The sequence below is a fragment of the Podarcis bocagei genome (assembly GCF_964188305.1).
Source record: "Podarcis bocagei genome assembly, chromosome: 8".
In the NCBI taxonomy this organism is placed as follows: Eukaryota; Metazoa; Chordata; class Lepidosauria; order Squamata; family Lacertidae; genus Podarcis; species Podarcis bocagei.
Genome location: NC_138133.1, coordinates 86,185,216 through 86,198,806, shown reverse-complemented (window position 1 = coordinate 86,198,806; position 13,591 = coordinate 86,185,216). Strand labels below are relative to the sequence as shown.

The following is a 13,591-nucleotide window of genomic DNA, read 5'->3' as shown; positions in this document are numbered from 1 at the left end:
CCCCGGTGCCTGGATTTTTGCACATCATCTATCTCCCCCTCCCTCCAAATCCCCTTCCTCCAGCTCGCAGCTTATTTAAAGAAGAGGAGCAGAATGGGCGGGGCCACATCTGGGGTGGGCGGGGCCAGAGGATGTAGAGAATGAGTGAGTGAGACCGCGGACACCAAGAGAGCAGGTCGGGAGACGGCAGCCGACGAGTTCCAGTTTTTTCCAGACAAGGTGGGTGGATGAGAAGAGAGAGGGCGGGTGGGCGCTTCTCCGTCTGCGCTCAGAGGTAAGCGCTGGGAAGGGCGCTGAGCAATCGAGGCAGGCGCGCGGTTGAAGGCGGTGGGAGACTCTCCGCCGGCGACGGCTGGCTCGCACAAACCCCACCGCCAACTCTTCTCTGGGGCTGGAAACATCCCAGGAGATGAAGCCCAGCCCAGCCCGGCTTGGCTTTGCGTTGGGCGAGGAAGGAAAATGGTGATGGAGGAGGAAGGCGCGCGCGCCACCCCTCCCACTCCCGGTGATGTCAAGCAGTTAGGACGCTGGGGGGCTGCTTTGTCGTGGGGGAGGCAGCCTTAAAGAGGATACGACCCAGAACCGAAGATATACACAAACACAGAGCCATGTCCCCCTCACCTCAGGCCCCATAATTTCTCCAATACTTTGAGTCTCATTTTCTGGGGAGTGGGGCTGGGATGTAAGAGTGTCAAGACAAGGGGTCCTGCTTCCGTCCCCCTCCCCCTCCGTGCTCCTCCCCCTTCTGAATCCTGATGGCTGTTAACTCTCTCCTTTAAGGCAGGGAGACTGGCAAGACCAAGTGCCTTCTGTAGCGCTCTCATCTTCGGCTTCAGGCGAGCCCATCTTCTCAGTGTCTGCGAAAAGAGCAAAGGAGCGTGGCGCACTGGCGGGTGCGACCAGTTGGTTCCCAGACGATCCCACGCGCGACCGGGAGATTCCTTTGCATCCTTGGGCCACGCCTCTCTCTCACACACACAATCTTCCCCCTCCCCTCCCCCAATTATCCATTCATTCCACTCCTTCCCCCGGCAAACGGCAGCCTTTCAGATAAAGGATCCAGAGGCAGGCGCGCACCTGTCTCCACAGAAGACCCAGACTGTCTGCCTTTTACTCCAGCGAGGAGTCCGACTATGAGACCCCAAAGCCGCAAGCTGACGTCTCAGACCGTCTCCTTCTTACCCCGGCTGGTCTTCCAGATCTTCTCCTTCAGCATCGTCTGTCTGTTCCAGCGACAATCGCCCTGCCCTCAAACGGTGGGCTCTTCTCCTCCCTCTTCCCCTCCAAAAGCAATCTCCCTTCCGAAACAGTAACAGAAAGGGGCTGGCTGCATTAAGAGACCTTCTCCCCCGCGACCCCTCCCCAGCCAAATCGCAACTGACCCTAAAGAAAGCTGGATTTCGCGAACTTCGCCGCCTCCTCCTGCCCTGTCTCCCCGCAGCCACGCTGGTGGCTGCAAAGCAAAGGCTGTGCGCGCTTTGTATGATCCTCGTGGCGACTCCTGGAACGATCTGCCTCAAGATTGCTGCTGATCATACTTGAAGGCTTTGCTCGAAGGAAGCAGCAGCCTGCAGAAGTGTGTGTGTGTGTATGTTCGTGTGTGCTTGTGCGCGTGCCTGGTGAAAATTTGCATCATTTGGGGGTGGGGGAGAACCGCCGTGGCGGTTGCAAGCTGGTCAGTTTCCTTCCCCACTTACCGGAAGTTCTTCCTCCGTTCCAAAGAGGCAGCGCCCCAAAAAGAAGTCTTCTTGGGACGTGGCTGATGCTGTGCCGGCATCCTACCGGCGCACACCTGGACCGGCCACATCTGGAGACGGGACCCGCTGGCCTCTCCCGGGAGGGACAGCCCAGTCGCACATGGATTGGAAGGGGCGTGCCGCCGTCCCGCCGCCCCTCTGATGGGACCCCTCTTCACGTCCTTAGCCCGCTCCCCCCGGGGCTCGACAAGTGCGGAATAAACCCCAACCCGAGCGGGGAAGGGCGATTGCGGGGAGACAGGTGGCGGGGCGGGCAAGATCCGCTCTCCCCGACGGACTCGACTTCCCTCTTGGCTTTCCCTTGCTAAGAGGGCGGGGAAGGAGTTTTTGGGAGTTTGGGAAAACTGTGGGCGGCGGCGTGGAGGGGGGGACCTGCCTCTGGTCCTCGGGCTGAGCCTCCTTTCGACTCCTCGGGTGGGCAAGATCTGGTTTCCTGAAGAGGCGCCCTTGATGGCCCTGCGCGCCGGGACAGCTTGGTTTGGACAGGTCTTGCGCAGAGTTTGCCGGCTGCAAGGTCCGTGGTCGAGACGCTCCAGCAGCCTTCTGTGCCTGTCCGCCTCACAGGAGCCGGATCCGCGAGGCGGAGAGCAGCAGCAACAGCCAGAGCAGCAGCAGCGGCGGCAGCAGCCCGAGCAGCCGCCGCCACCGCGCTTTCAGAACCAAGGACAGCAGCTTCCTCGAGAAAGCCCACCGAGCCCCGCCAGGCGCCGCTTGCAGCTCGCCTCGCTCGGCGGCTGCCTCTGTTGCACCCTGTCGGATCTCCGGGCGGCCAGGGGGGGACATGGTCCCTTCCGTGGGCCCTTCCTGGCGGCCATGAAGAGGCAGAACGTGCGGACCCTCTCCCTGATCATCTGCACGTTCACTTACCTGCTGGTGGGGGCGGCCGTCTTTGATGCCCTGGAGTCCGACCACGAAATGCGCGAAGACGAGCAGCTGAAAGCCGAGGAGACCCGGCTCAAGGGGAAGTACAACATCACCAACGACGACTACCAGCAGCTGGAGGAGATTATCATGCAGTTGGAGCCCCACCGGGCAGGGGTCCAGTGGAAATTCGCAGGGTCTTTCTACTTTGCCATCACAGTTATCACCACCATAGGTAAGTCCCCCGCGCGATGCCGGATGGGTGCAAGTGGAAGGTTTGAGGGCGCCAAGAGTTGAGAAACTGTGAGATGCCAAGGAGAGGGACTGTGAGATGCCAAGGAAGGGAAGCTTCCTAAACTTTGGGTGCTGTTCGGTGCTGAACTGCTAACACGGAAAATGAAATATATCTGTGCGTAAAAGCATGAGTAAATGTGATCAGACTGCTCCAAAGGTTGAGGAGTTATGCAAAATGAAAGCGGGTTACCCAGGGAAAGACGTCTACTGGGAGGTGGGTGAACTGAGGATTTGGGGAGCTGGGCAACTGTAGGATTTGCAGGGTGAAACAAGAATGGTTTTAGGAAGCTGTGCAGTGGGGATTGGTTCCAAAAGTTGGAGAGCAAATGACCCTCCCTTTCCTACTCTATTAATTTATTTGAATGTTTCAATTCACACTTGTTGGACATTAGGTCTCTCTGTCTCTCTGCCCCCATCCCCAGATTCCAGATTAAACCTTAGTAGAATTGGGTGGAGTGACTGGGAACTTCTGAAGGTAGAATTTAGCACCACTAGAAGTTCTTCCCAACTCATGACAGGGAAGCAACAAAATGAAGCAAGTTTTCGTGCAATGATATTTGGAAGGTGATGCCAATAAATTAAGATTTAAAAGTAATTGAAGCTGCAATCCCAGGCACACATAACTGGGAACAAGTTCCAGTGAGCTCAGTTGGACATACTTTTGAGAAAATGTATTGGCTTGGCTTGCAAGTCTCTTTTGAAGCTTGCTTTCACTCTAGGGAGAAAAAATAGACAAGGTTTGTAAACTGGCATTGCCATGTACTCTGAAATAGTTCGATTGTGCTACTTGGGAATCTTCACATTAATAGTTTGAGCACTGTAACCCAAGCCTTGGATTGCCATGATTCAGGGAACTAACAGACCAGATCTTTCCATCTGATCCTTTGCTTTGGGAAGGGAGAGGCCAATTTGCCCCAGAAGTTTTCTTCTACAACAGTAGTAGTAGTAACAGGTCCTTGTCTGCGTGCCTCTCCTCTTGTCTACTTGCAATCTCCTCCCCCTCATTTTAGAAGGCGGAGTAGACAGTCCAATGTGCAAAATAGTAGGAATCAGAGAACTTGCCCGGTGCTGAACGTAACATGACTTTTTAGATGACTGTTTTGTCGACAAGGCAGAGTTGGTTTTCTAGCAGCGTACCATACCCTTGGGAAAAGTGCAGAATCACCCAAATAAAGTTTTCCTCTCCTAAAATAAAATATTGCTTGACAGGATGAAAAAAATAATCAGTGTATAGCCCATTTCATCCCTCAGGCACTGATGAGGTATCAAGAGATAGGTTCTGGACCCTGGACTTTATTTTGTGCTTACTCTATTGCTTGCCTATTTGTATATTCAGATGCACGTCATGAGAAAATGAAGATGTTCTCTCAACATACGCCACTAGCAGGTCACTTGAACACAATAGTTGGTTAATAATGCATGCACTATGTTCTGTTGGACAGGACACGAAGAACAGAACAACGTTATTAATTGAGACAGACACTATCATTACTGCCAGTGTAAACATTAACACACGAAGGAGCTCTCAGTTTTCAGCAGAATGTCTATCCCACCTTCTTATAAGCTGTCAGGTGTGGAAGGTGTGCAGTTTCCAGCAGTAAATTGCCTGCTTGAGAGGTAATCTGACACTGGGAGAGATTTTGTAGATTATGTCTTTCTAACTTTGTTTAAAAAGAACGTTTCTTTTGGGGGCCAAAACTGAGACTTATTTTGCTGAGTCTCCCCTTCACTTCAATCTCTCTCCCCCCCCCCCCGTCATAAAGGGTCTTTGTAGAAATCAAAACTTTAATGCTTTGGAACAACCTTTGTGAAGTTGGGTTTTTTTTGGGGGGGGGATCAGGGAGGGAAACACAGCAGAGTATTAACCCCCACCCCTGTGCTTTAATTCTGATATTTTTCCACTTGCTGAATTTGTTCTGCTTCTCCAAGTGCTTTTATCTTTTTATATAGTAAATTTTTATCAGTTTTCAATCACAGTGCAATAATAGCCTCATTATAACAATACCAATTTATAATACAATTATTAATACCAATCATTCAAATACCGAACTATATAATTTAGATAAAGTGCCCCCCCAACATGCTAGATTTGATGGTTTGATGGTTTTCTTCATTTCTGCATCCCAAAATTCTCCAAGTGCTTTCAGAGAATTAATTTGACCCAGTGTTAAAAATTAGTTCCATCTTTTATAATGTTATAATGTTTTAATGATTGTATTGAACACTGTCGTGATAGTTTGTTGAATGGGTTGGTGGTTTAGTTTAGTTTAGCTGGACCCAATGACATAACTGCCTTTCGTGAGTTTCGGTACATCTGCTGTCTCCTACCTTGTATATGTATTTAAAATTGTGAGTATATAATTGAAATACTTTGTAATACGTTGCAGAAGGATGAATTTTTTTTTAATGCTCTCAGTATACATGTTTGCCTGCCTGCATATTAACTAAAAATATTGGATATTTAGATCAAAAACTTTCTTAAAAGAGCACAAGGAATAATTGGAAGAAGCCTGGTGGAAAGAGAACTCTGAATTTAACCATGGGCATGACCTATTCAAAGGCAAACACTTTCTTGTCCCATTGATTTCAATGGGAGAGTTAAGTGTTAACTTTGACTGGCTTATACCCCAAATGTGACTTGCATCTCCATTGCTTACTTTGTGAAACAACAGGTGTCAAGGTTCAAACCAACTTGGAAGCCATGGGCTAAGCCAATGTGTCTGAATGTGCTCTTATTGTGATTACTTAGGATTGAGAAAAAGCACTCTGTACATGCTCAAAGGCACTCTCCACTCCATCCAGCCTGTAGGCATAGATTTTTTTTTAAAAAAAGCCAGATAGTTTTGAGTGCTCTTCAAGCTGGGATATATAGGACCATTATCACTGAAAATCCACTAACAGTGCAATTCTATGCATGCCTGCTCAGAAGTAAGCCCCATTCAGTTCAATGGGACTTATTCCCGGGTAAGTATGTAAAGGGTTGCAGTCTCAGTAAACTGCTGTCCTGCTGAAATCAATGGGACAAGTTGGCCTTGACTTAATTTCAGACCCATTTATTTCAATGAATATCAAGTTCTACCAACCCATGAGGACAAATTAACAATTTCTCACGTGTGGTTAATTTATACCTTTAAAAAGTGCTTCTGTTTTCTTTATTCCACTTCAGTAGTTTTAGGCCTTTAGAGAAATCACTTTTTTTATATAAAAAAAGTTATTTTAGAATAATCTGCAGTGACATCAAGTGTGCCGCTCGGCTGGTTTTTTTTTTAAGTTTCTATTTTTAAACTAACCTTGAAGACGTCGCTTTGCACACATTTTGTTCTCTCTCTGAAACCACCTAAGTACAACTCAGGAAGAAAAAGCACATTTTATGCATTAATGAGAAGGCACCAAGTGCCTCCGTAGGGTACAGCTAGTGGGCTTTCACTAGCAAATGCAATCTGAAATTTCCATATTTTGCATAATGTCAATAAATACAACAGTTGGTTGTGTTTTCTGGATTGGCTTCTTATCAAAGGCAAGGAAATAAGAGTGTCTCAGAGGTGAGCTTACCCATGTGCAGAATTTGACATCTGGCACTGAGCAAGTTGGTCGAGGTTTAGCAATTATGGTGTGTCTGTACAAAATATTTCAACACCGCCGCTCCATCAAAAACGGGAAATATTTAAATCAGGCACAGGCAAACTCGACCCTCCAGATGTTTTGGGACTACAACTCCTATCATCCCTGACCACTGGTCCTGTTAGCAAGGGATGACGGGAGTTGTAGTCCCAAAAACATCTGGAGGACTGAGTTTGCCTATGCCTGATTTAAATTGCTCCAAAGTGCTTCCTATGTTCAGAAATCCTTAGTATGCCACCTTTTAGAGTTTCACTGTCATCATTTTTATTTGCAGAAACCCCATCAGTGTATATGATGCTCTACAGCATAAACCAGTGTCCCTGCCCCTAGGAACATACAGTGCCAAATTTGACAGGGAATAGAGGCACATAAGAGAGAGGAGGGGGCAAGTGAATGTGAGCAAACGCTGTTAACGCCTATCAGGTGTGTACACATCTGAATCACATTTAGAACCCCCAAAGAATCATGGGAATTGTAGTTCAAGGGTGCTGGGAACTGTAGCTCTATGAACTACAGTTCTCAAGATTATCGGGAGTGACTGTGTGCTTTGAATGCATAGTGTGTATTCAGCCACTGTGACCTCACTGTAGTTGAGGACCAGCACTACAAACCTTTGCTGTTGTACCTGGGGACCCAGAAGTGAAATGACGGTTTTGTGAAATAGAATCTTCACCAGTTTTCCCAAGACCATCACACACTAAGGATAATCGCTGGTTCTCCGCATGGACCAATAAGCAGGTTGTATTCTCTCTTCCATCCTTGCTGCCAGCTCAGACCTGGGTTTCCTCAGTGAGGCCCCATCTACAGTATACATTTAAAATACCCTTTTAAACAGTCATGGCTCCCTGTCCCAAGAAACGTGGGAACTGTAGTTTTTTTAAATGGCATGGAGAGCTTTTAAGAGAACCCTATTCCCTTCACAGAACTCCCTGGGAAGACGGATTGAGAATTAAAGCACTCTGGGAATAGTAGCCCTGCGAAGCGACTAGGGGTCACCTAACGACTCTCAGCACCCAACTACAGTTCCCAGGCTTTTTTCAAGGAAGCCACAGTTCTTTAAAGAGATATGATACTGTTTTAAATAGATAGTGCAGATGGGTCCCAACAGACCACAAATTGTGACACTGTTTCAATGAAGAGGTTAGGAGGGCTAGGTCCCTGTAATTTTTTAAGAGATGCAGCAGGAATTACTTCTTCTATTTGGTTTTTGACTGGAAAAAGGGCTTTCCGTGGCTACTTTAAATCTGTAGTGGTGTGCTGATGTTGTGATTTTCTCCCCTTTTTTTCTTTTGAAGGTGCTTTTAATTAATTAATTAATTTTAAAATGTAAACCACTTGGAACTGCTGGAGAAGAAGTAGGGAAGGCTTTTAATAAATAAACCTTAATTAAATAATAAATCAATCATTTCCAAGGAGGGATTTGAAGGAAGAGAGAGCAAGAGAGAGATATGTAAGACCGCCTAAAGGTGCTTCCAAATCCTTATTATCATGTCCCTCAAAGGTATTTTCGCATTTCACATATTGGCTTTTTCGCTGAGCGTGCCCTCACTCTTTCACTCTGACTAGTGCATGTATGTTTTTAAAGAAGAGTTTAGTTTGCCTTTTGAGAGGTACATTGAAAAGCAAGTTCAATGTTTGAAGAGGCTCCGCACTCGCTCTCATACCAGTTCTTGAGGCAAGGCATTAATACTCCCAATTTACAGAGAACGGAGGGACGTGGGTGGAGCTGTGGTCTAAACCACTGAGCATTGGGCTTGCCCATCGGAAGGCCGGCGGTTCGAATCTCCGCAATGCAGTGAGCTCCTGTTGCTTGGTCCCAGCTCCTGTCAACCTAGCAGTTTGAAAGCATGTTGAAGTACAAGTAGATAAATAGGTACCACTCCAGCGGGAAGGTAAACGGTGTGTCTGTGCGCTGCTCTGGTTCGCCAGAAGCGGCTTAGTCATGCTGGCCTCATGACCCGGAACCTGTCTGCAGACAAATGCCGGCTCCCTTGGCCAGTAAAGCGAGATGAGCACCGCAACCCCAGAGTCGTCTGTGACTGGACTTAACTGTCAGGGGTCCTTTACCTGTGGAGGCTCACTGAGTTAGATGGACCAATGGACTGACTCAGTATAAGGCAACTGGCTACGTTCATAATTTGCTCTTTCTCTGTCTGCACATGAGTTGCAAAGATAAAAATAAGTGGGCAATGAAAAGGCTAGATGTCCTTTAGCCCCTCTGCCTTCTCTCCCATCCAAATAATCCCCTCCCAGTGCTGCTTTGCCACAGAGAAGCAGCACCTGGGAAATTTGGATTCATGAGTTCACTGCTCACATGTAGTTTTTGACTGAGAGTTAATTGCAGGTTCGAGATACATCCTGGTGCAGCTGGGATTTAAGCCACAAGTTCCTGTCTGGCATGCTGTCCGCACTTCGCTTGGGTCTGGAAACCAAGCCTTATGAAGAACGGTTGAAGGAGCTGGGTATGTTTAGCCTGGAAAAGAAGAGACTGAGAGGAGATTTGATAGCCATCTTCAAAAATCTTAAGGGATATCTTCTTTGGGGGTTTTAAAGCAGAGGTTGGATGGCCATCTGTCATGGATGCTTTAAGTGAGTTTCCTGCATCACAGGGGGTTGGATTAGATGACCCTTGGGGCCACTTCCAACTCTACATTTCGACAATTTTACATTTGTGGCTCTGTCTCTTTTTCCTCTGGCTTGATCCATGTATGTATGTATGTGGACTATGGAAAGCTGTCCAGAAGGGATGTAAGCCATGGGGCTGTAAATGTTTTCCCTGTCCGTATTTTAACTGGAGATGCCATGGGACCTTCTGTATGGAAGCTGCTGCTTCATCACTAAGTTATGACTTCTCATATGATGCTGCAGTCATGTGCCTTGGGCCCCATTCCATCTTCTGTCAATGGATGGTTTTTCCATCACATTTCCATCTCATCTTTTTCCTACAATGAACTCATGGTGGCATCCAAGGTTCTCCTCCTCCTCCACCTCCTCCTCATTTAAACCTCACAGCAACTCTGGGAGCAGTTGCCAAGACCACATAACACCGGTCTTGAAAGACCTACATTGGCTCCCAGTACATTTCCGAGCACAATTCAAAGTGTTGGTGCTGACCTTTAAAGCCCTAAAGAGCCACGGTCCGGTATACCTGAAGGAGCGTCTCCACCCCCATCGTTCTGCCCGGACACTGAGGTCCAGCTCCGAGGGCCTTCTGGCGGTTCCCTCACTGCGAGAAGCCAAGTTACAGGGAACCAGACAGAGGGCCTTCTCGGTAGTGGCACCTGCCCTGTGAAACACCCTCTCACCAGATGTCAAAGAGAAGAACAACTACCAGATTTTTAGAAGACATCTGAAGGCAGCCCTGTTTAGGGAAGCTTTTAATGTTTAACAGACTACTGTATTTTAATGCTTTGTTGGAAGCCACCAAGATGGGTGGCGTATAAATAATAATTCTATTCTATTCTATTCTATTCTATTCTATTCTATTCTATTCTATTCTATTCTATTCTATTCTATTCTATTCTGTGAGGTAGGTTAGGCTGAGAGGCTGTGACCGGTCCAAGGTCACCCGGTGAGCTTCATGGCCAAGTAGGGATTCAAATCCTGGCCTCCCAGGTCCTAGTCCCACACTCTAACCACTACACCACACCAGCTCTCCAGTTAGGGAGCATTTGGTTAAGAAACCATGCCAGTGAAATGGAAAGGTTGGAAAGATTACTTTTCTTTCTGGAGACCCATTTTGCACCACCAACGTACAAGAAGTAATGGTGCTAAACTGGTTGAATTGGTCAGTTGATACAGCTGCTCACTGTTACGGAAACCAAATGCTCTCCTAAATGCTGAGTGGTCATTGCTAATTACTCACAAATGATGATTAAAAATGATTAAAACTTGGCCAATTTTTGTTAATTCCGTCCAATGAAGCCCACCCTTCCCTTCATTAACCAGTGATAGATTTTTTTCCCCTCTGGGAGGTGAGAGGTCTAGCTAATTTGCCAGCTCCAGTATTAGCAGAGGCTCAAAATATTTATTCCGTTCCTTGGAGGATATTTTCTGACTCCCAATTGCCATACTCTTTGAATTTTTATTTTTTGGTAAGAAAGTTTTCTACAGGCTGCAATACAATCCTGCCCCCTCACACCCAATCACTGTGCAGAAAATATATCACTGTGTTCCACTGGGAGCGTTGAAGTGACTTCTCATGAAATTTTCATGACTCGGTGGTTCAAAAAAGTTTCTGCAGGGGATTAAAGGAATTTACTTATTACTGTACAGGTTTCTTAGAGAATGATTTCTGAGCATTGAGAACAATTCGATTGTTTATTTCTGTACCTGAGCAAAATGTCTCCTCCTTCTCTATGTCAACCCCATTCACCTTCATCTAGTTTTCAGATTCTATTTTCTGATTCAAAGTTCAACAGTGCATAAGAATGGTGTTGCTCGGCTAGATAAAAATCTTTTAGCCTAGCATGCTGTTTCCAGCAGTGGCAAGCCCAGTGTTTCTGGGTGCTTACAAACATGAGGACCCCCTGTGGGCTGTCTGGAGCTCAAAGGTATATCAACTCTGCATATGCCAGCTCCACTGAAATAACTTTGCTGATAGTCCTTGATGTGTGTTGATTGCTCTCTCTCTCTCTCTCCCCCCCCCCCCCCGCTAAACTGAGCTCCTTCAGCCTTTTCTCATTCATTGCATCTTTTGAGCAGTTAAATCCTCCTCAGGATTTGGTATCATGCCAGGACAGGATCACAGTGAACTCAGATTAGTTATCAGCACCACCCAGTTTTGTCTGTTCTGACTGGCTCTCTAGGTTCTATGGCAGAGACCTTTCCTATCACCTGGTGTTCTAATAACCCAGGGGTGGGGAGTCACAGATCTGGGGGCCAAAAGTGGTCCTCAGGACTCCCCCCAGGCCACACACCCTCACCAGCCTCCTTTATCCAGGCCACTTCCTTCTCTGGTCCAGCACTGCACACTCCTTGAGTGTGTTTGTCTTGTTGTCATGTGTTCCTTGCTGCCTGGATGGAAGAGCGAGGTGTGTGTGTGTTGGCACCTGCCTACTTAGAAACCTAAATGTTGCATGGGTTGCCTTGCTCATTTTTGCCCGTGGGTCTGACCAACACTTGCATGCGATTGTCCAGAAGGGAATGAAGTCTTTGGGCAGAAAATTGTCCCATGTCCCTGTTTTAACTGGAGATACCAGGGATTGGATATGAACGCAAAGTGGGTGCTCTGCAAAGTGGGTTAGGCTTCCCCATATGGTGCTGTAATTAGGGTTGGCAGAAGCCTTCACGTCTGCCTCACCCCCTGTAGGTGGCAAGTGGAGGTATTGAATCTCAAGGCGGGCAGCCTTTAACACTACCACCACCACTTGCAAGCTTCAGCCTGGCAGAGCTGGCTGCAATTTACACCATTTGCATTTGGGGAGAGTCTTCCCCTCTCTGCTCCAATTAACCTCTGTCTCCAGGGCTTACCCCATGACATTATTAGGGGCTGCTCTCTGACATCACCAGGGCCCACCCCAAGATTTCAGGTTTGGGCCCTGAAATCTCAGGATTTGGGATTCTCTTGCAGCCCTGATTGCAACAACATTAGACCATGTGATGCTGTGCAATGCAGGCAAGGTTCTCTGATGTTACACAGGCAGGTTACCTCAGCAGGGGCAATTGTTCAGATTACAGTGGCTGCATGCATTGTCCACTGCCCCCCACCCTCAGTCACTCAACAAGAGCCCATATAGATTAATGGTGAAGAGTATAGATGGTGATCTGGAAGGCTGCAGTTCCAAAGATCTCTTCTCAGGCATGAAATTGCTATGTGGCCTGAAGAAGAAGAAGAAGAGGAGGAGGAGGAGGAGGAAGAAGAGTTTGGATTTGATATCCTGCTTTATCACTACCCTAAGGTGTCTCAAAGCAGCTCACATTCTCCTTTCCCTTCCTCCCCCACAACAAACACTCTGTGAGGTGAGTGAGGCTGAGAGACTTCAAAGAAGTGTGACTAGCCCAAGCAGCTGCATGTGGAGGAGCAGAGATGCGAACCCGGTTCACCAGATTACGAGTCTACTGCTCTTAACCACTTCACCACACTGGCAAACCTCTCTCACCTACTTTCAACAATCCCCACCCAAATGCAACGTGAGGTGATAACAAGAGTGGTATACCTCCCAGAGCAATTGTAAAAATAACTAAGAAAACATATATGGCATTCTTTGAACATTAAAGTAGTAAACAGAAACTCCTTTTCCTCCTCCTCTTATTCTTCTGATGTGCAATAAAATGTCTATCCTCAGCTGCTAAGGGAAATGTTCCTTTTCAGGGCTCCAGAGACTGTAGAATAAGACCTTTGTGGTGCTATTTGAGTTCTTCTTCTTTGGCGATCACTTGTAGCCAAGTAAGATTGTCTTCCATGAACATGGTCTTAACAGTGAGTCCGTAAGTGACTGTGGAGGCCAATTCTGGATCCACATGTCCTTCCACAGTGGAGACATAGGTTTCTGGGTGGGACTTGATCATGGTGAGGGTTTGCCAAATGTGCCTTCCTTTTAGCTCATTTCTTCTTTTTTATCCTGTGGTCATGCTTCTTCAAAGTCCATGCTACCCTTGGTAAAAGCTATTCTCCAGTTGGAGCACTCATGTGCGAACTATTTGAGTAAAAAATACAGAAAACACACCCTTGGATGGTTTAGTCCAGTTAAAGGCGACTATGGGGTCGTGGTGCTCATCACACTTTCAGGCTGAGGGAGCTGGCGTTTGTCCACAGACAGCTTTCCGGGTCATGTGGCCAGCATGACTAAACTGCTTCTGGTGCAACGGAACACCGTGAGGGAAACCAGAGCACATGGAAACGCTGTTTACCTTCCCGCCGCAGTGGTACCTATTTATCTACTTGCACTGGCATGCTTTCGAACTGCTAGGTTGGCAGGAGCTGGGTCGTGTGGCCAGCATGACTAAACTCTTTCTGGTGCAACCAAGCACTGTGACAGAAGTCAGAGTGCACGGAAACACTGTTTACCTTCATACTGCAGCAGTACTTAACTATCTACTTTCAATAGGAGCTCGCC

At 47.4% G+C, this 13,591-nt stretch overlaps 1 protein-coding gene across 2 annotated transcripts in view; it reads left to right on the top strand.

The window, feature by feature from the left end:
• Nucleotides 1-2,204: 2,204 nt before the first annotated feature.
• KCNK9 (potassium two pore domain channel subfamily K member 9) overlaps nucleotides 2,205-13,591 on the top strand; it is a 92,953-nt gene continuing 81,566 nt past the window's right edge. For both annotated transcript variants that reach the window (XM_081204809.1, XM_081204810.1), the window contains exon 1: nucleotides 2,205-2,853. In XM_081204809.1, coding sequence (XP_081060935.1) covers nucleotides 2,208-2,853 — 646 coding nt within the window. In that variant the 5' untranslated portion in view covers nucleotides 2,205-2,207. The remainder of the gene's footprint in view (nucleotides 2,854-13,591) is intronic.